The 27,981-nt window shown below is 61.8% G+C and overlaps 1 protein-coding gene across 1 annotated transcript; it reads left to right on the top strand.

Annotated features, from left to right (window-relative positions):
• The first annotated feature begins 65 nt into the window (after window positions 1–65).
• On the top strand, window positions 66–27,067 carry B4GALNT4 (beta-1,4-N-acetyl-galactosaminyltransferase 4). The gene is made up of 20 exons (XM_074884442.1): window positions 66–222; window positions 12,765–12,880; window positions 15,489–15,599; window positions 15,842–15,937; window positions 16,523–16,613; window positions 16,967–17,067; window positions 17,770–17,837; window positions 18,286–18,364; window positions 19,699–19,765; window positions 21,271–21,414; window positions 21,663–21,772; window positions 22,087–22,187; window positions 22,558–22,640; window positions 23,350–24,616; window positions 24,764–25,071; window positions 25,308–25,461; window positions 25,815–25,887; window positions 25,970–26,123; window positions 26,477–26,603; window positions 26,826–27,067. Exons 1-20 carry the CDS (start codon window positions 72–74, stop codon window positions 26,938–26,940), a joined length of 3,516 nt encoding a protein of 1,171 aa, XP_074740543.1. The 5' UTR covers window positions 66–71; the 3' UTR covers window positions 26,941–27,067.
• Window positions 27,068–27,981: the final 914 nt, after the last annotated feature.

Below are 27,981 nucleotides of genomic sequence, written 5' to 3'. Positions count from 1 at the left end.
GGCGGGCGGGGGGCCCGATGGGCCGGGGCTAGGCCGGCGGCGGCGGCGGGGGGGGCGATGCGGGGGGCAGGATGCCGCGGCTCCCGGTGAAGAAGCTCCGGAAGCAGCTGAAGCTGCTGCTGCTGCTGGTGCTGCTCACCTTCGCCGTCTGGTTCACCTACCTCCACATCAGCCTGGTGCGCCAGGGCCGCGCCCTGCGCCTCCCCTTCGCCTACGGCAGAGGTAACCGGGAGGGGGAGCACGGGAGATACCCCCCCCGAGCCGGGGTAGCAGCGGGGGGCACCCCCGATCCCCATCACCCCTCGGTGCGAGCCCTCGGTGGGGTTTGGGGTCCCCCCCAAAGGGTGGCGGGTGCCCGCCACCACGCCGGGTGTCCCGAGCATCCCCCCCCGCCCCTCCCCGGCTCCGCTCTGGCCCGGGGTGGCGGCAGCCCCCCCCCATCCCACCGGCGGCTGTCGGTCCTGCAGCGCCCGGGCGGGGTTGGGGAGAGCGGGACCCCACCGCAGGCACCGCGCCCCGGCCTCGCCCCTTCAGGGATCGGGGTGACCAGAGGAGACCCAGGAGGGACCCCAAACCGGTCGCGGGTTTTTTCCTTCCCCCCCCGCCTCGAGCGGCTCCGTCCTCGTTTTTCCGCCGCCGCTCTGGCTGCGATGACAAAGAAGGCCATTTATAGCCACTCGTCGCCGCCTGGAAGGGCCAACCCAACCCTCCCATCCTTTCCCAACACTTTCTCAGCCCGTGCTTCTCTACCCGAAAAAAATCCTTCCTCCTCCAGCCCTCGGCTGACGCCCGAGGATGCCATCTGGGATGGCTAATCCGGAGGGGCAGGTGCTAGCCCTCGCCCTGCGATTTTGGCTTCGTGCTTAATCGCTCCTGGCTTTACCCTTGCAGACCTCGTTGGCCTGCTCGCGGGGGCATAAAACTACACGAAATATGTGCTGGGTGAAACTTGAGCTGTAACATTTCTGGTCGGACTGAACTCGCCTAGCGGTTTTTGTCCTAAAAAAATGAGAAAGAATTGAGAGTTAGTGTGTATTTAGGCAAGAAATGGCTTTCCCGAGCGGGTCAGGGCAGTTCTGGAGGCCGGTGAAGCCTCTCAGCTGGCAAACCCAAAGTTTCCGACCATAGCAGCAGCATGATCCTGCAAATTTCTGGGCCTTACGGTGAAATCGGGATAATGCTAATAAGAGAAGCAGGAAATGAGGCTGCTTGTGCATCGCCTCAAAGGAGGGGTTATGGGGAGGCTGCGCCGCTTGTTTTCTTTTCTCTGCTGCAGGGTCATGCTTAATGGAAAAGCCACAAGTTACAGAAGTAACTGCCAGCGGCTGCCCCGCGTCCCCGCAATTATCCTGGTGTTAAGGAGGGCTCAGTCCTTCCTCTTTCGGGACCAGCAGCCTCGAGCGGGGGGGAGGTGGTGTGGGGTCGCCGGCCCTGCGGCTGCCTGGCTGTGAACACCGCGGGTCGGGGTCCCTCCGGGCGTCGGGGCACAGTGGTGCGAGGGTGGGATGAGGTTTCCCTCCGGGGGGGGGATGCAGGGAGCGATGCCGGTGTGTTTTCGGGTGCTGAACGCGGTGGGTGCCTATTCCCGCTCTCCCCCACCGCCTCCTTACGTGCTCTGCATCCCAGCCGGCCCATCAGGGGGCCGTGGGGTTTGCTGGAGCAGCGAGGGGATGCGCAGCCCCGGTCTGGGGAAACCCTGTGGCTGCGAGCCGGGGGGGGGGGCTTTGGAGGAGAAGAGAGTCCGCGGGAGGGGGGGATAGAGGTGGGGATGGTGTGGGGGGATCGCAGCCTGGGAGGTGCCGGGCCAGCTCAGCGCTCCGGCAGCGTTTTCCACTGGTGCGGCGATGGGGTTTGGGTTTGCCCCATGCCATGGGGAGCATGGGGGTCTCCTCTGGCCCCGTGGGGTGTGGCAAGGTGGGTGCTTCCCCAGGGGAAGCTGGGCCTCGCCCGGGCTGGGTCGTGCCCCTCTCCGCTGTCCGGGACCAGACTCCAGGGAGATGCTGCCTCTTGCACTGGGATTTTCCAGTTGATGCCTAAAGCCTGGGCGAGCGTGTAGCAAAGCTGGAGTTTTGGTCTTGCTGAGCCTTTTTGGAAGTGGGGTGATGGAGAGGGGTTGGGTGGAGGCTGGGGAAGGGGGTTCAGTCACCCTTGTCCTGCTGCTGCAACTCAGCAGAGAGCCAGAGCGGGAGAGCCAGGGAGCTGGTTTAGTTGGAAAAATATCGAATGGAGTCAAAAAAAAAAAAATCTGAGGGGAAAAAAAAAATCAAGAAAAAGCTTGGTGCGAGAGCTTGGGGGGAGAGGGAAGGGTTTGGGGCTGAGAGTGGGGAGAGCTGAAAGGCAGAGCTGTGCTGGAGGAGGGCTCTGGGGCAGCCCCCTCTACCCAGAGATGTTTTCCCCCTTCACCTCGCTGGCATTGAAGCCACCTTCGTGCCACGCTGGGGGAAACACTCCCTTCCCGTGGCCACGGGGGTCCTGCTGCTCATCTCCATCTCCCAGCTTTTGCAGGAGACACCCCCCAAGCCGGTGGGGGAGTGCGGCTGGTGGCGTGCGCTGTGTTCCCGGAAAGCAGCCGGTAGCTGATATCCCCCGGGCTTAGCGGGTGTCCCTGGGCTGGGGCGAGCGAGTGGGAGGGGAGGGTCACCATGGCCTCCCGGCTGGCCCGTCTCCATCCTCCTCTCTGATCCTTGGGGTCTGCCGGTGGCTCTGGTGTGTGGGACAGGGGGGACACTTGTCCCTGGGGGGGCTGCAGGGCTCCTCAGCACCACCGCAGGGGGCTGTGCGCTGAAAGGTGTCTGAGATTTGGAGATTACTTTTTTCTGGGAGGGGGGGGACACTGTGAGCCAGAACCTGTCTGCCTGCTGCTGAGGATGCTGCCCAGCTTGCCTCACCTGGCAGAAGTTGTATAAAAAAAAAGGTTAATTACTCATTTAATGAAGTGTCGCCCAGCAGAGGTACCTTCTGGAGGCTGAAGGTGCAGGGCACGAGGCTTTCGGCAGCTTGGAGGGGTGTAGGGTGTGGGGGGACCAGGCCGAGTGGCGGCAGTGGGGTCGGCATGTGTTGGGGAGCACAGCAAAGGTGTGGGGGGATTATTTGGGGGGTACCTGTGTCCCCTCGGCCCAGCTGGTGTCACACACAGAGCTGGAGCATCTGGGGACTTGGCTGGAAGCTGTGGTGGTGCTGTGTCCCTGATAAAATACCCCCCCTTTCCTTATCTTCTACAAGTAGATAATTACCCTTCTCTGCCTAATTGAACACACAGATTCCTCATCTGAAATAATGAGGCCATTACGGTGTTCTCCCGGCTGGAAACCGCTCCGAGTCAATGGGGTGGAAATGCTGGCGTGCCAGGTGGAATGGAAAAAAAAGAAGAAAGAAAAGGAAGAAGGGGAAAAAAAATACAGTAAAAATCTGAAATGGCTCTTAGCAGGGGTGCGGGGCTGGTCCTGCTGCCCCAGCAGCCATCTCGCAGGGGCATTGGTGGCGCTGAACGGGCAGCGGTGCTGGGAGCAGGGTTTCGGGAGGGTTTGGTGGCTGGGGGAGCGCAGGACGCGTGCTGGAGGAGGCGAAAGCCGATTCACAGCTCAAGCAGAGCTGCCTGGGGAGGAAAACCCAGCCAGGTTGTTGACACCCGCGGGGCGCGGCGCTGCCTGGGTCTGGCTGCGCGCGTCCTCGTGAGCTTCACCTGGCGTGTGGGAGTGGGGGGCACCCCTCTGCGTGTCCCAGGGGGCTCCCCAAAATGCTCTGAGGCAGAAGTGGGGATGGGTTGGGTGCTCTTTGGCTCAGCCCATTGCTGCACGCAGAGCCTTGTCCCTCCCTGGGGACTGTCCTTCGGGGTCTCGCGCAGGGGGAGGAGGAGGAGGGCGAAGGTTTGGGATGATGCACAGGCGTGTTTCCCGCGAACTGCAGGGGATCACACGTCTCTCTGGGACAGGGCGGTTGTGATGTAGCCTTTGATTTTAATTGGGAGGCTGAAACGCTGCAAACCACGGTGGGTTTCGTTCCTTTTGTCAGGGACACCGGGAGCAGGTAGGGAAGAGGATGAGAAGGAGCCCTTTGAAGAGGAAGGGCAGAAGGGTTAGCGAGGAGGCTGGGGGCTGCTTTTCTTTCTCGGCATCGCCCCGCTCTCCTCCCCCTGCTAGAAAAGGCTGCTTTCCCTGGATGGACACCCCCTCTGCGTGGGGTCCCGGTGCTGGGGAAGGCTGGTCCCATCTCCGCTGCCCAACAGGGAGGTTTGGGGCAGGGGGGATGGGCTGATTTTGGTGTCACTGGGGCTGTTTCTCCAGGTGGGAGCCCTGCAACCCCTGTCTTCCCTGCCGGGCTGTGGCCCAGTTTGCCCTGGGCTCCTTGCCCTGCTCCTCTCAGGTGCCCCACTCCCCTGAATCGGCTCTTTGTCACCGCGCCGGACCTGCCAAGAGCGAGCCGGATGGAAAAGGAGGCGGATGGACGGAAGGACAAGTGAGCCCTGTCCTTTGGCTGGGGGGGCTGGGGGCATCTCGGGGCTTTTTGGCAGGTGATGGGGGAGAAGTATGGGAAAAATTTGGCACGTGCCTATTTTGGGTTGTTCAGAGGCAAAAATTTGGCTATTCACAGTCACGACTGGATTTGAACCACCCTGAGGCAGCACCTCTCCCCTGGCTGTGACCCCCCCCCACTTGGCATCGGGGGTGTGGTCCCCCAAAAATGTCCCTTGAAGCCAAGGGAGGTGGGGAATCGCAGGGCTTGATAGTGAAGTGAAAACAGATGGGTTATGCCGGGGTAATTTATCCTTAACTCTGCCCTCCTGCTGCTGGGTGCTGCAGCTCTGCTCGCTGCTGGTTTGGGGGGGCTGGGGGCTGGCTGTGATGCACCCTGGCGCTGAGAGGGAGGGGGCAGGAGCCTGGGCCTGATCCTGTCTCTGCTCTGACCGTCTGTCTGGGGGTCGTGGTGGGCTGGAGTGACCATGTGGGGACCCTGTGGTGCTGGAGCCGGTCCTCTTGCCCACATTGACCAGTAAGGCAGAGCGTGGGGGGAGCCTGGCTCTGCCCCCCTGCCTGGGGAAAAGGGCTTTATAACCCTGACCCTGGGTCCTGCTCCCTCTGCCCGAAATACTCCCAGGAGGGAGCAGCAGCAGGGGTGTAGCTTTATTTCTGGGGATGCTTCGCCCTTTGCTTTGCCCTCCTGGGAGCTGCGTGGTCCCTCCCCAGGGAAGGGACATTGCGGGCGCGTTTCTTGCTCTGGAGCCCAGGCAGAGGGGCTGGTTCCAGCACATGCGTGTGTCTGTGCGGGGAGGGGGCAACAGGTCCCGCTGGACCTCGGTGGCGGCGGGAGAAGAGAGCAAAGCCCTTCATCTCTCCTCAGCCATGGGGGATCTTCCAAGTCCTGGCAGCTTAAGTCCTTTTTAAAGCATAAAAAAAAAAGACATAAAACAACCTGATAAAAAAATATTCTCCATCCCCTTTAATGTGGGCATTTGCTGTCAGTTAATTTCCTGCGCTGTTTTCCTCCCCTTGGGGCTTCCTTTGAAGTCTCCTTTAACTGCAGAGCTGTTGAGGCTCTGGGGTCACCGGTCACTGCCTCAGTGTCTGGGAAAAAGGCAGATCCCTATGGAAGGGGCCTCTGGGAAGCCCGGGGGGACCAAGCCAGGTCCCTCAGCTCTGCGGGATTTCTCTACCGGCCTTGTGGTCTCTGTGGGTGACATGCGTCCTGGCCGCTGCCATCGCTCTCGGCTTCCCCTGGCCCGGAGGTGACAGCTGCGAGGGCCGGGGCAGGGATTTTTTTTATTAGGAAAGCTCTCTGCTCCGAAGGCGTAGCCGCTGTATGTCTGGAGATGCTCGGGGAGGGTGAAATGTTTTCCACGCCCCATGGTAGAGGCTTTTCCCAAGCACAAGGAGCTCTTGGTGTTGGTGTTTGGGGAGCTTTGTCCTTCCCCTCCATCCCCTCTCCGAACCATGGCCGGTGTCTCCAGAGCTGCAGTTTGGGAGGGGGTGAGCAGCTGCCCTGAGGTATCGGTGGGTGGTTGCCTTGGCAATGGCAGGATGGGGGGGATTTCGGCTGGTGAGGAGATGGGGGGAGCCGAGTGCTGACCGGCAGGAGTGAGATGTGCAGGAGGATTTGGGGGGTGAGGGTAATCAGGAGCGGATGGTCTCTGCAAAGGGGTAGAGCTCAGCCGAATTCGCTGCCAAATTGAAGAGAAGGGAAAGGTTAAAAGCACCCGGGGCCGGTGGAGGTGAACCAGATGTTGGCTGGAACGGGTTGGAAAGCTGGCAGGTGAACTGATAAACCCCATGGGCTGTCTGCGGGGTGAGGTGGAGGCTGAAATATGTTCAGGGTGGAATGAATTCTGCCCGATTCCCGGCACGTCGCGGGCTGTGAGTAACCTCCTCCAGAGGCTGCGGCCCAGGAAGCGAAACCTTCGGGCTGCGAGCAGGTGCGGAATGAAACGATGCTGGAGCAGCTGGGGACCGGAGGCTGATGGATGCACCGTGGGGTGTGAGATGGGGGAAATGGGGGAGATCTGGGCCCCTCCCAAGCAGCAGCTCATGCCTCTCTTCTCTGGCGCCTGACTCGGAGGCTGTGTCTGTGCTGGAGAGCGCTGGGCTGTTGGTAATTAAACCGGTGGGTTTAATAAAAACGCCGACACTGCCACCTTTGCTGCAGCTGTGTCTGGGTTTAAATGTCACCTGGCGTCACGTTGCTGCTCATTCCGCTCCCTGAGTCTTATCACGGCAGGTTCAGCCCTTGGGGGGTTGAGCCTTGGTGGGGGTGGGCTCGCTTTTGTGCCCCGTTCTGGGAGGATGTGCCGGGGCGTGGGGTGTGGAGCGGTCCTGCGTGGCCGGAGGGATGCTGCCGCTCGTGTTGCAGGGGACAGCAGGAGCATTTGCAGCTCTCTGGGGTCCGAGGATGGGCACGAGCAGCCTGGGGAGGGCACTTCTCCCTCCTGCGGGCTCCTGCGGAGGTGGCACCCCCTGGGCATTACTCTGCCCCTGATCCTGACCTGCTTTGTGGTTTGGGACTAACTGAAGATGGGCACAGGAGGAGAGGTCAGCCTGAGCTGCCCCGGTCCTCGCCCTGGGAAGGTGTCGGGGTTGAGCTGTTCTCCTTTTCTGTTCCCTGAACCTGCGGCAGGTGCTTGGGATGGTCCCCCCGGAGCTGCTCACCCTCTTCCCGCATCCCCGGCACGTCTTCCAGCTCGAGTCGCTGCCTTCATCCCTCTTTCACTGTCATCCTCCCAACACGGGCTTGGTGTTCCCCTTTGGCACGGTCATAGCTGAACGTGCCACCATGAGTGAGGCCCCGGCCCTTCTCTTTCCACCACCATGCTTTTCCCAAAGGGCTGCTTTTTTTCTCCCACTTTCTTTGTGGGCTCGTTGGTTTGGTAGCATTTGAGTTCTCTTTTTCCATGGGGAGGGAGGGGATGGATGTGATGGTCTGGATGGGCAAGGGTTGCTTTACTTGGAGTGTTTCCCAGCTGTGCAGACAGGCTCAGAGTAGCTGGACTGGGTGCTGGAGAAGCTTTGTCCCTCTCCCATTCCTCTGGGTTTGGAGAGCTCAGAAGCATCCAGGAGGAGCTCAGAGATGAGGAGCAGCCTCGCTTGGGTGGAGGATGTCAGCTCAGACTTAGGGTACTCAGCGTGCCTGAAACCTGGTCCTCAGCATCCTGACCGTTGTCCCGGTGTTTCCAGCCCGTCCCTGAGCGTTTCCCCGTGGCATGGAGGTGCAGGGCATCCATCCCATCCCAGCTCCTCCCTGGCCTTTCCTCTTGGGTTTGTATCCTCCGAGGAAGGCGTGGTAGCAGCATGTGCCCATGAAGGTCCCTCAGCAATCTCCTGTCTTGGTCCCAAGTTTTCCTGCAGCAGCTGGCAGTGGGAATTAAGGGAATTAACCCAGGCCTTGGGTTTTCCAGCCTCTGAAGGCTTTGCCTGATCTTTTTGAGCATCAGGGCTGGCTGCTCGGGCAGTCTGCTTCCCCACGCGGAGCAGGGAGAGCCACCCTGCGCCTGGGGCCAGTGCTCAGCCCATGCCTCACCCATCACCTGGGCTCGGGGGTGTGCTGGGGGCAGTGCTGCGGTGCTGAGCAGAGCAGCAAATCCTAGGATGGTGTTTCTGTGAGTAGTAAAACCCAGCTCTGGTTTAGAGGACAGGGCTTGGCGTTGGTGGGGGTGCCCCAAGCTCCAGTCGGGTTTCTCCTGGCTGTTCCCGGTGTGTGGATGGTGGTGCTGCTTCCCAGCTCATCTTTTTCCCCAGGGGTAGGGATCCAGGTTAAGATGCAGCTCTGAACACACCTGGAGGGTTTTGGCAACCTGTTGCAGCCCAGTCCACTGGTGCTGCAGGGATGGACAGTGGTGAGGCAGCTCGCAGCTGGGCTGGCAGCAGCTCCGGTTTTGCTTTGGCATCTCCCAGCCAGTGCGGATTTTGCTGCAGGAATGGGAAGACGGGAGAGCAGATGGGCACCCCGGGGGGGATTTCTTGGAGCGCTGAGCTAAACCCAGCCGTCTCCTTTTCCATTGCTCTGGCCACGGTATGCTCCTTGGGGTAGCTGGTGGGGAACTGTAGGCCACTGTCACCAGCGTGCCCCTGTGGCACGGGGCTGTGCCGCACCGAGGGGGAGGCTGGCTAAGGCCGAGGCGACACGGGGCCTGGCAAACCAAACCATGGCTCCTGGGAGACCCCATGGGGCACTTCCAAATTGCAGCTTAAATATTGTGGGGTTTTTTTTTTTTAGGACAAGATTTTGGGGGTTTGAGCTCAGACATGATTTTTTTGTGTGAATATCATAATTTTTTCAGTCCTCCCCGGTTCTGGCCAGCTCACCTGTGTCTTTATTGGGGCTGGGAGCTTTGCAGGCAGCTGGGCTTGGGCAGGGAGGTGTGGGGCAGGCAGGGGATGGGCAGCAGAGGGTTATATTTCAGCGGGGCGCGGCTCCATGTGTCTGCTCTGGAGCGTCAGTTTGGTAGGAAGGGGGTTGGAAATAGTACAGGGACCATGCCTCGAATCTCACCCAGCGATGTGCTTGGGAACTCGGGGCTGGGGTTGTTTCTCCTCTCACTGGCTGGACCCAGGCACTTGGTGCCCCTTGGGGTCTCTTTTGAGAGGGAAAAGAGAGACGAAGGGTCCCGAGGGTCTGGTGCTGCTGCTGGAGGCTTCTCCAGGGGAAGGATTCTCACCCCTGAAGCCCCCGGGGCTCAGCATCGCTCACCAGGACACGCGGGGTCGGACTCTAACCGTGCACTTGTGCTGGATGGGAGGATCCTCTGAGGTCCTGGGCGGTGCTGCCGCCTCCTCCAGCACCCTCCCCACCGCCGAGCCAACGCTCTCTGTCCCTGCAGAGTCCTCGACTGCTGCTTGGGGGTTTTCATCCTCATATGGGCACCTCTGGGATGGGGAGCTGAGTCGTGGCCATACCTGGAGCCGGGCAGAGTGCGCCGAGGTGTTGCCCGACCACTGTCCCATCCCGGCAGTTCCTCTCCAGTGGCTCCATCCGTGGGTGCCTGATGGCCAGCCCAGCCCATCCCACCCCACATCTCCCCGGGGAGCTGCTGGAGCTCACTGGGGCTGAGCATCCAGCTGGAGGGCAGGAGCTGGGGATTTTGAGAATCCCAGCCCTGATCCTTTTGCGGATGCTCCCATGAGCTTCCCCGCTCCGTGCCGAGGCAGCTCAGCTTGCTGGGCCCACACTGGGTTTACCCCTGGTCTGGGTATGGGGTGAGAGCGGAGCGAGCTTGCAGCGAGCAGCTGTGGAGGGGAGGCTCCTTAGGAGCAATTAGGAGATGCGGGAGGAAGCGTAAGTGAGGGGCATCTCTAACCACGTTGGAGGGTTTGGAAAGGGTCCAGAAAGCTGCAGGAGAAATCCCGGCTCCGACGCCCAAGCGAAGAAAGGGGCTGTGTTCGGGGCGAGTGAGCTGCGCGCCGTCAGCCGAGGGCAAGGCGGGGGGGCAGGAGTCTGCTGTGTGAAAGGCCCCTCTGTGCTTCCCGGCGGAGGGGGAGGCTGCACGGGGGAGTTTCTGTGGCTGTGATAACGGGGAGACTCTTCTCTCCAGGGGAGGCGTTGCCCGGGTCTCTGCACTGGGCGATGGGGTCGGAACTTGTTCCCTTGCACCCCCAGCCTCATCCTGAGGACCACTCCTGGCTCTGACTCGCTGGCTGGAGGCTGCTGGGACTCAGACATTCATGGGATGGCACCTCCGGCCCCCTCCTTGTGCTGCTCTGGAAGCGTTAGCGTCGCTCCCGTGTTCGCTGGGCGAAGAGCTCTGAGTGCCTCCCTGCCAGCATCCCCCAAGGAACACCAGCCCCCGAGTGAGCAGGTCCCTTGCTCATCCTCCAGACTTTCCCCCATCCTCTCACCCCTGCTTCCCACCTTTGTGCGGCTCTTTCTGACCCTTGAAAGAGGGAAAGAGGCAGGTGAGCGGAATTACTGGGTGCGGCAGCGCTGGCTGTGCATCCCGGGGGTGCTGGGGGAGCTGCCGGGCTGGGTATGGCCCACGGCCGGTGCCAGAGAGTGCAGGGAGGATGCGCAGGAGGAAACTGAGCCGGGGGGGATGACGACTGAAACCCTCCTTCCTCCCTGCACTGCTTTCTCCCTTTTCCTCTCCTGCCACCCTCTCTTGCAGCGGTGAGGTTCAGACCAAAGGGGCTCCATTTTCTGGGGGGGAGCAAAGTGATGCTCATTGGCACAAGGTGCTGGCCTTGCCCTCCCCTTATCAAGGGCCACATTTATTTCCACTTCCCACCCAGGCTGCTGAGCTGTTGGGTGTTTGGCTAAGGCTGCCCTTGCCTTTCCTATCCAATATTTAAATTACAGGGGAATAAACATCAGCACAGAAGCCTGGGAGCCTTTTTCCGGGGCTTTGCTGGTGCTTTCGCTCCTCCCAGGATGCAGGTGCCTCTCGGGGCGAGCACTTGCCTCCCCGCCAAGAAGAGAGAGGGTTTTGCTGAAGGCACACGGGTTTTGAGCCTCGGTATTACTTAAACCCTGTCAGAGCAGCAGTGGCATTTAGTTTAGATGCAAACCGGGGTAGGGAGCACAAGCCCTGTCCTGCTCCTTTATGGTGGCTTGAGCTTGAGCGGGTCCTTGGTGAGGATGGTGCTGGGGCCTGGGGCTGGGGAGCGGGCCGGGGGCTCACGGCTTTGGGACAGAGCCTGCGCAGCCTCGCTGGGGGGAGCACGTGGCTTTTTCCCCCCTTTGCTCCAGTTTATATCACGTAACCTCGCTCCAGTTTACGCAGGGCCTTGTAGCAGGGACCCAAACCCGGGTGGGGCACCCAGAGGTAAATAAGGGCTGAGCGAGGAGGGGTGACCACTTTTGTTACCCCCTGCGGTGTGGCCTGGGCTGCTGCTGGCTCAGTTTGCTGGCCGGGACGCAGGGCTTGGCAGCGGGGGGTTAGTCCATTCAGGGGCCAGGACTTGCAGCGTGTCCCCCCCACTTTGGCAGGTGCCTTGGGAGCATTTAACTCCTCCTCATGGCTGTGATTCATCCACAGGTCAGCGTCGTCGGGGGGGGCACGGAATAACACCGACCCCTGCCTCCGTGCCGGAGCAGCGGCATCCGCGGCCTTGGTGTAGCGAGGATAGGTTTGATTTCGACCGCCCGTGCTGGCAGGAGCATCCCTGGGAGGGATGGGGAGCGCTGGCCCTGGCACCGCTCCTCCCTGCCGTGCTCCCCATCGCTCTCCTCGGGCCGCGGGATGAAGATGGGCGAGGGGAGGAGGGTGGCTGGAGGGAGGCAGCGAGCTGCCAGGAGAGAGCCGGAGCTGCCAGGGGCCGAAGAATGGCTGAGAGCAGAAGAAGGGGCTTTAGAGCTTAATTTCCTGTCCCCGTGGTGGGGGTGGGAGTTGTGCTGCCATCTCCAAGGAGATGCCGGCTGCGTGGCCGCTGGAATACTAATGGCGTGGGAGGGGGGAGCTCCGGGGGCACCCCGAGCTGCGGTGGGGACTCACAGGTGGCGGCAGTGGCTCTTAGACACCCGCCTCTTCCAGCGTTGCGCTGGGCTTCCCCGATGCCCGTTTGAAACGCCGAGCCGGCAGCGACGGCCGAACCGCCAACTCCCGCCGTCCCATCGGGTTTTGGGGCGCCTGTCTGAAAAGTTTGGAGGCAGAGAAAGGGGATGTGCCCTCCCCGGAATAACTAATACATTTTCCAAGTCTGCGCCGTTCTTTTGGGGGAAGTCGGTTATTTTGATGCTGGGAAGCGAGGGCAGTTTAAAATAAACCTGTTCTTGCAGCCCGAGGAAGATGGGTGTGAGCTGCAGAGGGGAGATCGTAGGTTGGGGGTAATTAATGCAGCACACGGTAACGACATCGCCCATGATGGGGCTGTCGGTGAGGGATTCGTGATGGTGCCTTTAGCAAGGTGTTGGGGGGTGGGAAGATGTGTTTGGGGAGAATATGTTCGGGGGGGCTCGGAGCCAGTGTGCTCTGGGCAGAGCTGTGGGATGCCCCGGGAGAGCTGGAGGGGGGTAGAAGAGCCGGGCTGTGTCCCCCCGGCTGGATGGGGAGCAGGATCCCACGGGAGCTTATCCTGGCTGTGTCTTACATAAAGGGCCGCGAGCTGGGCTGCGGGGGGTGTAGTTAAACCTGGTGCTGATGAGCTGCTGCAGGCTGCTTAGTACAGATGTAACGAGGGGATTCGCAGCCAGAGCCCCTTGCTGCCGTCCCGTGTCCCTCCCTGCTGGCAGCACCAGCCCTTCCCCGTGCCGGGGTGAGGGGGTGTCCCCAAAAGAGGGGTGGTGTTGGGACGGGGAGGACGTGGCGGGTAGCTGTGGTCTCACTCCTTTTCCTGCTCCCCTCGCAGATGGCGAGAGGCTGGGGGAGGTGACCGATCCCGTCAGGCGGCCGGCGGTGGCCCGGGCATCGGCGCGGCGGAGGAAAGCCGAGGAGTCCAGCGAGAGCCATGAGGAGGAGCTGATGGTAATGAGAGCCGGAGCGCGGGCGGGTGGGAAGGGCCCTGTGCAGGTCACTGCTCCGAGTCCCCTCCCAGCACCAGGCCTGGTCCTGCTGAGCAGACCCAAGGATGGAGAGGGCACAACCTCTCCCTTCTGCTCAGCCACCCTCGTGGTGGCTAAACAAAATCCCAGATATCATGCTGAAACTTTTAGTGTTGTGCCTCTTGCCCCGTCGCTGTGCTCCTCTGAGAGGGGCCTGGCATTGTCTTCCCTGCTCCTGTCACGGAGCTGTCTCAGCGATAAGGTCCCGTTTTGCTGGGCAAAGCCACCTCTGTGTCCTCATGCCAACCTCTGTCTGTCTGGCCTGCCCTGGAGAGCCCCAAACTGGACCCAGTGTGCCCCAGGTGGGGGCTCCAAGCAGAAGCTGGAGAGAGAATCTCTCCTTGCCAAGACACTTGGCATCGTAGCCACGAGGACACCCTGTTGTCACTGAGCCCTCATTCCACACCCTGCTGTCCCCCGTTCAACGTGTTGTCACCATGAGGCTTTGGAGCAGGGCAGGCGGGTGCCGGGGGTAGGAAGCCGTGGGGTGTCCCCTGCCCGTTCCAGCAGCGGGTCACTGCCAAACTGCTGCACGGCCCTGTGGCAACGCCTTGCTGTCAGGGTGGGCATTGCTTGGGCTGTTCCCCAGCCCCGGTACTTGGAGTGTGGGTGTTTGTGTCTGGAGAAGGGGAGAAGCACTGAGTTCCTGTGCTGGAGCCCCCTCGGCACCCATCTTGTCATGCCTCGCCCTGCCCCTTGTCTTTTGTGGCTGCTGCACATCTGCAGCACCCCCAGCTCTGCAATTAAAAGGCCAGTTTGTCCTCACCTTCAGCAAATAACCCACCCCCCCGTTCCCAGCTGCGGGGAGCTGGGCTGTGAATAGTCTCCTCTGTTGGGGCGGGCGGGGGAAAAGTTCACTCCAGTTTGAAAGCAAACAGCCCGGCTCAGAGGGACTCCGCAAACCGGAGCGAAAAAACACTGCTTCAAAAAAGGAGACAGAAAACTTTCCTCCTGGTGAGCTCCCACCTGCAGATCTCGTCGGCACAGCCGGTCCTTTCTCTCTGGGGCAGGGCAGGGTGCCGGTGGCTCGTCCCCTCCACCTGTTGCACCTGTGGGATGGAGACTCGTCCCAGTCCCTCTCGGCGGAGCGACAGAGGCTCTTCCAGGTGCTGGGGTGGAGAGGCACGTGCCGGGAAGGAGAGCGGGCGTCAGACTTGGCAGCAATCAGGCCGTGAGAAATAGGGATGGGGAGAGGCTGGTGGTGCCTGGCTGGCGGGGGACAGGCGAGAAGGGACAACCCCCGCGCTGATCTCTCCCAGCTCCTCGTTTATAAGGGACAGACGGACAAAGGAGGAAAACGAGGTGCTCGGAGAAAGCCCGGGCTGGTGCTGGGTGAGGACGGCAGGAACAGCATCTCGGCTTTCCCCGGGAGGAGGGTGAATCCTTCCAACAAGCATGGCACAATTACGCCACCTCCCTAATAAGGTCTTTCGAGGGCACCGCTCCCCTACTCTGCGACGCTAATGAGTTCATTTAGGCAAAGTTGGCTAATTGTTTCTTTGGTGCTGTGCATCCTAACGGGCTGCGCTTTGTTGATGCTGCGGCTCTCGCCTGGCCCCGGAGCCGGGCTCTGTGCTCGGAGGGTCGGCTCTGCTCTTCAGGGGTGCCATGGTCCTTCCCTGCCGTGGGGGGCGATGGCGGGGACTTCCTCTGAGAGAGGTGGCAGGGACATCCGTGTCCCCTCGGCCCCATCCCTGGAGAGGATGGGTGCTGAGTGTGACCATGGGCTGTGACACCAGCCAGGGCCCCGCATGACAGGCGCAGCTTCCCATCGTCCCGGGGAAGGATGGGGTGGCAGCTCAGCAGTCACTTTGGAGAGGGCTGGTGGCTCTTCCTGCCCCACGTGCTGGCTGGTCCCTTGTGCCTCCTCCACCCGCGCGCCTGGGGACGTGATGGCAGACTTGGGGCAATGCCCAGGGGTGGCACGGTCCCGCTCCGCTCTGCCTACGGGTGCCAATGTGGAGGAAGAGGGAGATGCTCTGGGCTCCAGGAGTGCCCGGCTCTTCCTTGCCACCCATCGTCTTTTCAGCAAGCTGGGGGCAGGTGAACGCTCACCTAATCTCTCTAAATTGCGGGAGACGAGTGATTGGATTAATCTAATCCCCTTCAAAGGAAGAGAGGGAGTGGGGGAACATCCCTCTTCCTCTGCCCAGGAGCGGACATAGAGATTGCTTCTGCTTTTTTGGAGATGGAGCCCAAAAGAATCCACTTCCAGTAGCCCATCAGACCAGTTGAACATTTCGGATGAACAGAAAACTCACTGTTTTGGAGAAGTTTCTCTCCTCAGCAGAGGAAGGGAAATTAGTTTAGCTGGAACATTTTGAAACTGCTCCCCAGGACACCTTGCCAATATTCTTCTGCCTCCTGCTCCCCTGCTTTCCTTTGCCATTAGCCTTGAAAGCTTTTGTCTTGGTTTGGCAATGCTTGACATCCAAAATGAGACATTTAGATCTAGGGAGACCTCCTGCAAGCGCAGCTGGGCTGGCCCCGATCCCCCCATCTCTCCTCTCTCCCTCCTGCTTCCCTGGCAGAACGATGGGCAGGACTTGGACGGGTGGTTTTCCAGAGGCCAACGCTCCAGCCGAGCCACCACGCAGCCCAAGCTCAACCTGACCAAGCAGGCTTTGCCCTGGAACGAGCAGGTGGGTGGCAGGAAGCAGCACGGGGAGGGTGGAGGAGGAGGTGGCCCAGCCCTGCTCTGGGGAGCCCGCAGCCCACGTCCCTGTAGTGTGCTGGGCTCCAAAGCCACCTAGAGCTGTTCTCCCCGCTCCACCAGCCGTCCTGGGGCCAACGTGCCCGTGTTTCACCTGCCCTCACACTGTCCTGGGGGGGCAAGGGGGGACACGAGGAGGACACCTGCTCATCGCCCTCTCTCATCCCACAGTACAAAGGGAAGGCAAACTTGCACGTCTTCGAAGACTGGTGCGGAGGGGCCGTGAGGCACCTGAGGAAGAACCTCCATTTTCCACTCTTTCCCCACGTGAGTCCCAGCCTGATGGTGGTGGGTCAGAGGGAGGGTCTGCTCGTCCCTCTCTGGGCGCTGCTGGATCTCCACTGGCTGTGGGCTTGGTCCTCAAGACTTTGCCTGCAAGCTTTTTCACAGAATCCCAGAATCATCGCGGTTGGAAAAGCCCTTGAAGATCATCCAGTCCAACCATGAACCTTACCCTGACCGTTCTCAACTCCACCAGACCCCTCAGTGCTGGGTCAACCCCACTCTTAAACCCCTTCAGGGATGGGGACTCCACCCCTGCCCTGGGCAGCCCATTCCAACGCCCAACAACCCCTTCTGCAAAGAAATACTTCCTAAGAGCCAGTCTGACCTTGCCCTGGCGCAGCTTGAGGCCATTCCCTCTTGTTTTTGGTTTGGTTTAGGGCAGGAAATGCCCAGCAGAGCAGGGATGGATGGAGAGGTGGGTGGTGATGGGCCCTCTGTGTCCCCTCTGGTGCCAGGGGCACGGGACCCTGGGATAACAAGGAGGAGGTGGGCTGGGGGATTTTGGTGCCAGGCATGAGCCTGGGCACGAACTGCTCATGCCTCTACGTCTGTGTCTCTCCTCCGCAGACCCGCACCACAGTGAAGAAGCTGGCTGTGTCACCCAAGTGGAAGAACTACGGGCTGAGGATTTTTGGCTACATCCACCCCTTCAAGGATGGTGAGTGATGGAGCCTGGCCTCTTCTCCCCCTGCAGCAACGTGGAGAAGCTGCCTCCTTCCCCCTGCTTGGGCCACCCGAGGACAGGAGGGCAATTAGGGACAGTCCCCAAACCCCTGGCTCCCAGGGAGGAGGGTGCTTCTGGAGCCAAGACCCTTTTTCCTGGTTGCTTCGGAGGGAGGCGAAGCCCCACTCCCATCCAGGGCAGAGCCAGGATGCAGGGTCTGGGGCGGCCCCATCACCTCTGCCCACCCACCCCTGTTTCCCCACCTCACAACGGGGCACTGGGGCTGGGCCCACGCCACCGGCGCTGCTGCGTCCCGCTGCAGTGACCTTCTCCTTTGCTCTCCGCAGGGGATTTCCAGTTTTCTGTGGCATCAGATGACAACTCGGAGTTCTGGCTCAGCTCTGACGACAGTCCCTCCAACTCCCGGCTGGCTGCGTTCGTGGGCAAGGTACGAGCCCTCGTCCTCCGCCCTTTGCCTTTCCCGCCCCAGGGATGCTCCGGGCTGCCTCGCTCCCTGCTCCCAGCATGCCGATAACCATCCCGAGTGCCTTCTGGGGATCCCTGGTGCTCAATTAACGATGTTTCAGACCTGTGCGTGCTCTTCAGCCACCACAAATTCTACCTCTGCTGCAGGGGAGCGTGCGGGGTCTGTGTGTGTCTTTGCCAGAGGCAACTTTCCTGCTGCTTTGCCCCCATGGGAGATGCTGGGCTACTTCGGCCCAGTGCCATCTCTGCCCCTGGCCAGGCCTGGTTTGGCTTCTGAAGGACCGTCTGCCCCTTGGTCCCATCCTAGTTGTAGCTACCAAAGACCAGCTTATGTCCCAGAATAGGAGTTTTAACACTTGCTCCTGGATTTCCCTGGCGTTAACCCCTATAATGGGAAACCATCATCGCAGCCGTGCATTTCTGGGATCGCAGTGTTGTTGGCCAGTGACAAGTTCTTGTGGCAGGAGTGCCACCAGCTGGGGACAAGCAGCCCTGGGGTGGAGCTCCCGGGATGTCCTCCTGCCTGAAGAGCCTTTCTGCAGCCCGGCGTAGTGCCCGATGGAGGTGGAGGAGAGATCCCACGGCCTGGTGGGGTCTGGTCCTCGGGCCTGCTTCACCCCCACTGTCCCTGGTGCTCACACACGCCCCTTCTTCCTTCCCCCAGCTGGGCACCGAGTGGACGGCGCCGGGAGAGTTCACCAAATTCAGCTCACAAGTCTCCAAGCCCCTCCGGTAAGCGTGTCCTTGCTCTTGCTGCCCATCCCGGGTGGCTGGAGGCAGGAGACAGAGCTGCTGGCTGCACGCTGGCTCTGGCCAGCTCCTCCTCCCCAGCCATGCTCTCTGCCCAAGCGGCACGTGGGGTCTGGGCGCGACAGGAGCTCAGACAAATGTGCCCCTGGTCCATGGCTTGAAGGTGTTGGGGGCCGCAGCCACCTCTGCAGAGGATGAGGTGGGAACGGGGGATCCCCCTGATCTCACGAAGCTTCTCAGCAGTGGGGGGGGAGCAGGTGCCCACCCCGCGCTGCCCGTCTCCCTGCCCTGGGAAGGGTTAGCCACAGGGGAGCAAGAAAGAGAGGGTGTCCCGAGACGACTCCTCTGGCATGGGGGCTCCCATCGCCCCGGCAGCGGCAGCAGTTGGCTCAGCAATGATTTCTAACCGGCTTCCTCCCCTCCTGTGCAGCCTCATGTCCTCCAGACGCTACTACTTCGAGCTGCTCCACAAACAAGACGACCGAGGTTCAGACCACGTGGAAGTTGGCGTGAGTAAATGTCCCCACCCCGGGCTCCTTTCAAGGCTTGGCCTGTCAAGAGCCGACGCCGGGGCTTTTCCCAGTGCGTGTTAAAACGCTTTATCCTGGAGCAAAGCCACGATTCCTGGCTGCCGGTGGCTCCGTCTGCAGCGGGGACAAGCCAGTGTCACTGCGATGGAGCCGGGGCTCATCTCCAACGGCAGCCCGCCTGGCCGGCTCGTGTCCCAGGGTTGGTGCTGGGAGAGGTGGCCGGGGTGATGGAGTGGGGCCCTTTCTCCTTTTCCCGCTTCGAGATACCAGGAATTTCAAATCTGAACTTGCCTGCCTTGGCTGCACAGCCCTGGCAAAGCCTGGAGTGTGTGTGTCAGGAGCTCGGGCTGTCTCTGGGAGGGGAAGGTGTTGGCTCATTAGCAAAGGTTTCCTTTCTCCCAAGCAGTCATTAATCACTGGAGTCGAACTTGTGCCAGCAAGGCTTCAGGGAGGCTGACAACACCCCTTCCTCGCTGGCGCTCTCCTCCCCCTCGCTCAGCCTCGCCCTCCCAGGGCTCCATCTCCTCCATCCCGATAAGATCTGCATTTCTGCTGTGAAAAACAAATAGAGGGGGGCAGACATTTTTTTTGCTGTAGGGAGGGAAGCCTTTCAGATGTTCATAAAGAAACAGCAACAACAAAAAAGCAGGACCCTGATGTGTCTCTCCCTGTGGGTATTTAAGGGCTTGTCTGGACAAAGGCTCGAGATGTGCTTTTAAAGTGCTCATGGTTGGTTGGGCGCTGCACCCCTGCCCGTGAGGGCAAACTGCTGCTAACGGCTGTTCACCGGGGGGAGAGGGGGGTTGTAGGGCTCCATGCGCCTCGGCTTTGGCTCAGGCCCTCGAGGGGTGCCGTGGCCACCCTGCGCTGTTCCCCGAGGTTGGAGGGGGGTGTGTGGAGAAGCTGCCCCATGCCCCGGTGTCGCCCCTGCCCTGCACGGCCGCCCCGCGGCTGAGCTGCCTCCCGTGACGCTGCCGATGCAGGGCTGGGGCTGGGGCTGTCCCGGGAGCACCCTGGTGCTGAGAGGGGAGCGCCGGTGGGAGCCTCCCCCTCTCCCACCACACAGCGAGTGCCTGCTAATCCTCGACGGCCTCGCGTGAGAGCAGGAGATGGGCCTGGGTCTCTGCTGGGGCAGGATTAATCCTCTCCCTTGTTTCCCTCCCGCAGGGTTGGGGCTGGGATCAGTGCAGAGAAGTTTCTGGGAGCTGAGGATGGGGAGGACCCGTCCAAGGGTGCCTGGGGTTGGGCAGCTGCATCTTGGACCCCTGCCACCCTCCCACTCAATCTCCATCTCCTTTTATCTTTTTTTCCAGTGGCGAGTTTTCCTCCCCAGCTTGAAGTTCGAAGTGATCGACTCCTCCTACATCTCTCTGTACACAGGTAAGGGCCTCGCGTGCCTGTGGGCTGCTGCGGCGAGGGGGCTGTACGTATTGGTGCAGCCGGGGAGAGACAGCACCAGAGCCTGGGAAATCAGATCCTGGGGGAAGGTCTCAGCCTCTCAACCCCCCCTAGAGCTTCTGCTGGCTGTAGGGAAGGAGGCGAGGGGCTGCAGGGGTAGGGGCGATTCCGGGAGAGTGCTGCGACCTTCTTAAAAACGGGCTGCGGAGGCGACGCCACGGAATCGCGGCGCTCTGGGTGCTCCGGCCTCGTCCCTGCTAATGAGATCACGGAGGCTCTGGCCTGGCCCTGAGTTACGAGGAGCTGTTGTGTAAGCAGGGATGGATGGTGCAAGGTTTAATTAAATCTATAGATCTTCTGCTTCCTGCCCCTTTCCTGGCAGCGAGAAAGGGCTTGATACATGGGTCCTGCCCCGGTGGTTGATGCGCTGGAGGGCTGGTTATCAAACATGCCCTGGAAGGTGTCAATGAGGCGGGAGGGGATAGGCAGCAGCCGGGGATCAACAGGGAGAAGAGGGATGGAGGGGTATTGCTGGTATCGATGCAGGTGCCCGTGAGATGGATGACGTGCAAATAAATTCCACCCCCAACTGCTATCCATCATTGCCGGCTCTTTCTGCTTCACTTTCCTGCTCCCTGGCTCCCCTGGACCCTGGCAGCAGCCCTGGGGCGAAGCCATGTCCCTTGTGGGGAGCCCATCCCTGCCGCCTGGGGGACGCCGGCCACGTGCAGAGCATCCTCGTTCCTTCCCTTTCTCCGGGCTTTGCCGGAGGTTGCGGCCCAACCTCTGCAGCTGCGTGGAGGTGTTTGGGGAGCCCTTCTCTGCCACAAGCAAGAGAATCTGGGGCTTGGGAAGGGGGTTCCTGCTTGCTTCAGGACCTGCCTGCTTCCCCGCAGCTCTGCTGCAGGCAGGGCTCCCTGGAGAGGGAGGGAGCACCCTTGGGTGCTCAGAGCAGGCAGCTCCAAGCATGGCCAAGGTGACCAGAGTGAGGTGACCTCCCTCGGGGAGGTCTGGGGGCTGGTTGATAGCCAAGGACGACACGCCACCCTCGCCCTGAATAGGAGGCAAAACCAGCTCACGTTGCATTTACCTGCACCTCTTCGGGGACAAACATTCACGGTTTAATTCCTGTGTCCTTGGGAGTTAAAGCCCTGGAGCGTTCCCACCCCTTGTCTTTGGTGAGTGATGCTGTAATGGGAGCTGGGGCTGCCTGGCTAAGATCAGCTGTACCCTTGTCCTCATTAGCTGATGGCAATGATCATTAGACTGATTAGTCATGGGGGTCTGCAAGTGTGTGAGAGGGCGGGCGGAGCTGGCTTTGCCCTCGTGCAAACACATCGGCTTCCCTTGTTCCCCTGGGAGCAGGAAGAATCCACAATCTGAGCCCTCTTGGTGGGAGAGACAGAGAGGTTGGGAGGTGCCACCTTGGAGGATGCTCCTGGGACAGGAGGCCCGCGGGGTTCAGCCCTTGTCCTGGCCTTCTGCAGATGAGTCGTCCCTGAAGATGAACCACGTGGAGCACATCCCGCAGACCTTGGCCAGCCACAGCGGGAGCTACCTCTGGGAGGCACAGCGGGATGAGCACGGGGCTGACATGCTGAAGTCTGACCCCAGGGACACCTTCTTCCTCAGTAAGTGGCTGGGACCGGGCCCTCGCGCATCTCTGTGGGGTTTTGGGGGAGGCAGAAGGCAGGACCTGGCTGTCACGGGCACCCAGCGCATCCCTCCTGCCTTCTGCCCATCTCCTGGCTGGAGGGAATCTCTGCTGGGGTCTGTGGGGCGACAAGGTGGGGTGGTTTGGCTACAAACTATAACATGGGTTGAGCTACAGGGGTGGCGGGGCACGGCCTGGGGCTGAGCTGCGGCTGCTTCTCCTCAGCGCCTGCGATTGAGGCCTCGCGAGTGGAGAATGTGCTGGTGCCCTGTGCCTACAGCCCTACCTACGTGGTGAAGGACTTTCCCATCGCCCGCTACCAGGGCCTGCAATTCGTAAGTGTCCCCGGGATGGGGACAGGGCCACACTCCCTTGGGAGACGCGGCCAAGCCGAACGCTTTGCCCTCACCCCGGGGCAGGGATGGTTACACCTGGTTCAAATCCAGGAGAAAACATCCCTTGATGGAGCATCAGGCTGAGCTTCCCCATCATGACCTGAAAAGATTTGGGTTAAAAGCCCTGCGGGGTGTTTGGGGGTCACCTTGCTGTTGAGGGCCTTGGGTCCAGGGCTTCTAGCCCCGCCAGCCCGTACTTCCTCGGAGCAAGCCCGCTCTGCGCCGCGGTGACAGCGGCGTGGTCGTCTCCCCAGGTCTACCTCTCGTTTGTGTACCCCAATGACTTCACACGCCTCACTCACATGGAGACGGAGAACAAGTGCTTCTACAGAGAGTCCCCCCTCTACCTGGAGAAGTAAGTGTTGGGGGGCCGGTGTTCGGGGGTGGCACATGGAGGGGGCTGATGTCAACAGGGTGCTCCAAGAGCTGGAGGAGCGGTGCTGAGATGGGGCACCCTCAGCTGTGTGTCCCCCGAGCTCCGTCCCCTGTGGAAGGGCCACCTCCAGGACAGCTCTTTTCCCATCTCTCTGGCAGCGGCAGCCTGAGGGCTGGCAGCGCTCCCAGATTTTGGGAATCCTGGCTCCCTTCAGAGCCAGGCTGTGCCCGGGTGCCCGCGCCGCGGCCAGGGACGTTCCTGCGCCAGCTCGCATGTGCACGAGCATGTCCCCTCGCGCACCCATCCCTCCCGTATCTCCAGGACCTCATCTTCCCTCTCCATCTCCCAGGTTTGGTTTTTATAAGTACATGAAGATGGATGAAGAGGAGGAGGATCCGCGCCAGCGAGCGTTTCTCTTTCTCAACCCAGACAGTGAGTCACCGCTGCCCGCTGGCGGCTCTTTGGGCGTCTCTCGTCAGCGTGGCATGGGGCTGAGCACCCCGTGTCCTCCCATGCCAGCCCAGCCCCTCGCAGATGCGGCTCCGGGATGCCTCTGGCAGTGCCGGGGGGCTCGAGCAGGGCAGGGCTGCATGGAGCAGCTTGCTCAGAGCAGTCCCGTGCGCTCCGTGGGCGCCCATCCTGCTTGGCTCCGCCACAAAGCGCTGCGGGATGCTGGGGTTGGGATTCACCCTCCCTGCTTCTTGAGCACCTGTATCTCCCGGGTTGGCTTGGTCAGGGGGCAGCAGGATGCGGCTGAACGCAGCGTGGAGTTGGGGGGCTGTCCACGGCGTCGGGGGACGCTCCCAGGGATGCGCAGGAGCTGGTTGTGTGGCGCCTGCCTTGCTGTCGCCTCGCAGCCTGGCAGAGCCCTGGCAGGCTGGGCTTGCTCCCGGATGCAATATGAGTGGTGCCGAGATGCGGCCAAGGTTTGGGGGGGTTAACGGGCAGAGCCTGAGCTGCCAGCCCCACTGAGCATCGCTCAGTGCCCGCCAGCTCCCGGGCCCCCTCGCCCAGAGGCCTCTCACAGGTTCATCTCTTGCTGCAGACAAGCTTTGCCCCCTCGCCTTGGGCCAGCACACTGCAGGGGCTTTGCCCAGCGGCTGGGACCCTTGGGGTGTTTATCTCTGCCTTTACTCCCTAGACTTCCTCGAGGATGAGGAGGAGGAGGAAGGAGTGGACAGCCCTGAGCCCACAGACCCACCTCCCGAAGTCAAGGAGAAGAGCTTCGGGCCGGTACCCGGAGCCAGAGGGAAAGAGACCCCGCCGGTCACTGGGGATTACGGAGACGACCTGGACTATTACAGCTTTCGCCGCAAGCAGGGCCAGGCCCGGGAGGAAGCGGGCACGCCTGGGCAGCCGGGAGGACGGGACACGTCTCACCGGGCCAGCGCCAGCCCAGCGGCTGCCCTCCAGGACCTCCGTGGGGAGGAAGACGCGGGCCCTGTGCCAGAGCAGGTCCGTGGGCGGGTGCTCAGTTGGTTACCCCAGGATCCTGGCGAGGGTGAGGAGGATGAGCTGGGGCTGCTGGTGACTTCGAAGCACGCTGGGGCCCTGAGCCTCCAACCCCACCTCTCCGTTCCCATCTTTGGCGGCAAAGCCAGAACGCCGGGTCCCAGCAAGGCTGCAGCACCCAGGGAGGAGAAGAAGCCCCGGAAAGCCCAGGAGAAGGTTTACGTGACCAGGCTGCAGCCAGGGAAGCGCAAAGTCCCGGCACAGGAGCCGGCCTTCCCCGGCATCTTCCTTTACCCAAAGCCTCTGAAGAAAGTCCACCTGCGCTCCAGGACCCCTCAGAAGTACCCCATGGCCTCCAGCAAGCTCCGTGCCGTCCCTGGCCGCCGCAGCCCCTGGCTCCTGAGCAACCTCTCCAAGGAGAAGGATGCTGCCAGGCGGAAGAGTGCCCGTACGGGTGGCAGGAGGTGGGAACGGCCGCCCAAGCTGGGCACTGAGCGGAGGGCGCTGCCCAGCCTCCTCGCCCTGGGGACTGAAGGGCTCTTCAGCAGGGAGACCCACGAGGACACGACTCCTGCCCCGAGCAGGACAGCGGCCACCGCTGCTTACAACTCCTCTGAGGTGGCCCGCTCGGAGGGGCCGCGGGTGACATCCTTTCTGAAGATGTCAGAGACAACGGCGTCCCAGCGGGAGGAGGGAAAGGGCCAGGAGGAAGAGGAGGAGGAGGAAGAAGAGGTGTCAGACTACAGCTACGAGACCGGGGAGCTGCAGCAGAGCTGGCTGGAGGACTCCATCAACTGGCAGAGGACGTTCAGCGTCAGCTCGGTGGACTTCGAGCTCCTGCGCTCTGACTGGAACGATCTGCGCTGCAACGTGTCGGGCAACCTGCAGCTGAGTGAGAGCGAGGTCGTCGACGTGGTGGCACAGTACATGGAGAAGCTCAACGAGAAGAACGGAGGGTAGGGAGGGAGCGGGGCGCGGGCAGGGGGTGCCTTCGCCCTCCCTGGGGCCGGGTGAGCTGGATGGTGGGTTGGGGCCAACCCCGCGAGCAGGGGAGCTGCAGGGAGTGGAGCTGGTGTGTTCGAGTGCTTCTCCTTTCCCTGTAGCATCTACACCCTCCTGAGGATCGTCAACGTGGAGAAGCGTCGGGACACGGCGCGGGGGAATCGCTACCTGCTGGAGCTGGAGCTGGCGGAGCGGGGCCAGCGGACGGTGCGGCTCTCCGAGTACGTCTACGTCCTCCTGCACCAGGGCAAGCAGGACGACAGTGCTGAGGCCAACCCCGACGGGCCGGCTCTGGGGGCCACCGAGCCCCAGCCGAGCACCTGGAGCATCCTCTATGGGAAACCCGTCCTGTGCCGGCCGCTGCGGCTCAGCTGGAAGCAGGACGTCATGGTGCACTTCGTGGTGCCCGGTAGGTGACGGCAGGACGTGACTCCCTGGGGTCTCCGCTGCTCCCTCTGCCCTCAGCATCCTCCGGCAGGAGGAAGGCAACCCCTTTGCATGCTCTGAGCTGGCCCAAGGGGGTTATCGCTTCTTGTAAGCTGCTGAGGTGGTCACGTCTCCTCAGAAGGGGTGTTGGTTGGAGAGGGGGGTGCTCTTGGGCCCCCCGTGGCGAGCCTGAGGGATGTTTGTGGCTGTGTCTGGCAGTGAAGAACCAAGCCCGCTGGGTCCAGCAGTTCATCTCGGACATGGCCCGCCTCTACGGGGCTACGAAGGACACCAACTTCAACGTCATCCTGGTGGACTTCGACAGCGACGACATGGATGTTGAGAAAGCCCTGCAGGATGCCCGACTGCCCCGGTAACCCCCCGTGCGAGCTCCGGGTCCCACCCCGCTCCCCAGAGGCTGCGGGGGGCTCTGTGGGGCTGCTCCTGGTGGGACAGGCTGTCGTGGTGCTGCTCACATGACCCACGCTCCTTCCCCAGCCCAGCCCGGGTCTCTGCCTCGCTGCCCCTTGCCTCCTCCTTTTTAGGGGTTTAAACTTGTTTTCCATGCAAAGGAGTTGGGGATGCAGGAACCTCCTCTCTGCAGGGGGACCCTTGGCATGAGTTGTCGGCACCTGAGAGTCCCCTCTCCTCGCTGATGGTCCCTGTCCCGCTCGTGGCCGTGTCCCTTTCGGTCACCAGCCCTAACCCCCCGTCCTCTGTCCTCAGCTACCAGTACCTGCGGCGCATGGGGAACTTTGAGCGCTCGGCCGGGCTGCAGGCTGGCGTGGACACAGTCGAGGTGAGCCGGGGAACAGAACCAGCTCTCGCCTCCGTGCAACTTTTTGCCCTGATCTTCCCCCTTGTCTGTCCCCCTCCCGCAGGACGGGCACAGCATCGTCTTCCTCTGCGACCTGCACATCCATTTCCCCCCCAATATCCTGGACAGCATCCGGAAGCACTGCGTGGAGGGGAAGCTGGCCTACGCGCCCATCGTCATGAGGCTGAGCTGCGGCAGCTCCCCGCGGGAGCCCAACGGTGAGCGCCCTCCCTTCCCCTCCGCCTGGAAAATGTCCCCCACCTGCCCGGAGGCAGCCACTGTGCTGGGTTGTGGTGGGATGCTTGGGGAGGATGGGTTGGTTTTGCTGCGGAAAGGTGGGATTCAAGCCCAGGGGAGCTTGAGGCACGCTGGGTGTGATGCTCCCCAAAAACGGGCTGTCACCCGGTGCATCCCCACAGTGGCAGTGACAGGGACAGACCCAGGAGGGGGGGAAGAGGGGCTGGGATGGGGCATTTCTGTGGTTTCCAGGCAGCAGGGAGAGCGCAGAGGTGACGGCCTGGGGATTTGGGGTCCCCCCACACCCCTCGCCTCATTGCTCTCCCCCCTCCAGGCTACTGGGAGGTGAACGGCTTCGGCCTCTTCGGCATCTACAAGTCGGACTTTGACCGTGTGGGAGGGATGAACACGGAGGAGTTCAGAGACCGCTGGGGCGGGGAGGACTGGGAGCTCCTGGACAGGTGAGACAGGGGGTCCTGACAGCCCCCCATCCCCCGGCAGGGCTGGCCACGCTGACTTGGGTGCATCCCCCCAGGGAAAAGCACTCTCCCCTCCACCGGGCTGGCTCAAGTCTGGGGCGATGTGGTGGCGAGGGGGCAAAGCCTCCCTTTGGTGGGGGGCCGCATCCACCTGCCCCGTCCTCCCTCACCTGAGCGTCTGTCCGTCCGTCCATCTGGCTGCAGGGTCCTTCAGAGTGGGCTGGAGGTGGAGCGCTTGCGTCTCAGGAACTTTTACCATTACTACCACTCCAAGCGCGGCATGTGGAACGCCCGCAGCAAGAAGCCACCCAAGGACTAGCAGCACCCCCAGCCTGGCCCGAAGCCCCCGACCCCCCTGCGCCCGCCGGAGGCAGGTCACCACCGGCCCCCGCTGCGCCCTGGCCTCCACCGACACGCCTCGGTGCCGGCACGGAGGTCACCCGTAAACGAACCGTGGTTATTTTGGTGGGGGGGGGGGGGGGGGGGCGGGGGAGGGCAAAAGCGGGTGGTGATTTTTTTCTTAAGGGTCTAATTTCTTAGTCAGAAATGAATTTATTAACTCATTAGCGCCGGGACGGTGGGCACCCTGCTGTCGGGAGGGGTTAAAGCCTCCAGACTGGTTCCCAGCGCCAGTGGGTCCCGAGGGGCTGTGCCGGGCTGGTGCCGGCGGTAGAGAAGTGGTACCCGAGCTCACAGCCGGCGCTGACTCTGCTGGGTCACCCCCCCCGCCCCCAAAATGCCCAGTGCCTTGTCACTGCACCAGGCTGGAGAGCTGAGCTTTTTTGGGGGGTACCAGTACCCACAGGGGTGAGGAGAGGGGTACGAGCCCACTGGGGCTGCCCAAACCCTCCTGTTCCCCTCCCTGGGATCTGCCGTGGAGGGGAAGGGAGGTTTTGGCTCCTCGGGGTGGGGGCCAGAGCCCCTCGGCATGACCAGCTGGTGCTGCCTGTGCCCGGGGGGGCTGGGTGGGGAGGGGAAAGGGCAGAGCCTGGAGGAGGTACGGGAGCAAGGGGAGAGAGCGAATGACGTTTCCAAGCTAATTTCTGTGAAATTATGAGGTAGGAAGCTGTTTTCAGGAAGTTTTGTCTGTTTTGGGTTTTTTTTTATTCTTAAAAAATAAAATTAATGTCTTGGCTGGGATTTCCCTCCCCTCTGTCACCCTCATGCCTCGGCAGGGATGGCCTCTGTCCCTCGCCCCCCCAGTCCCCTCAGGGTGGCTGCACTGGCTTGGGGGGGGACACATTTGCCCACTCGGAGTTGTGACTGCCGTGTCTAATGCCCGGGGAGGCGCCGGGAGCCCTGGAAAGGGGGAGCCTTGCCCTGGGCTTGCGGGGAGCTCGCAGCGACTGTGTGTGGAAGT

This window comes from Strix uralensis, chromosome 15, assembly GCF_047716275.1.
Source record: "Strix uralensis isolate ZFMK-TIS-50842 chromosome 15, bStrUra1, whole genome shotgun sequence".
Lineage (NCBI taxonomy): Eukaryota > Metazoa > Chordata > Aves > Strigiformes > Strigidae > Strix > Strix uralensis.
This window is presented reverse-complemented; position numbering and strand designations above follow the sequence as displayed.

Coding starts and splice junctions, on each gene's coding strand:
- B4GALNT4 (XM_074884442.1), top strand. CDS start 72: ATGCCGCGGCTCCCGGTGAAGAAGCTCCGGAAGCAGCTGAAGCTGCTG. Junction 12,881..15,488: donor GCCATGAGGAGGAGCTGATG/GTAATGAGAGCC, acceptor CTTCCCTGGCAG/AACGATGGGCAGGACTTGGA. Junction 17,838..18,285: donor CAAGTCTCCAAGCCCCTCCG/GTAAGCGTGTCC, acceptor CCTCCTGTGCAG/CCTCATGTCCTCCAGACGCT.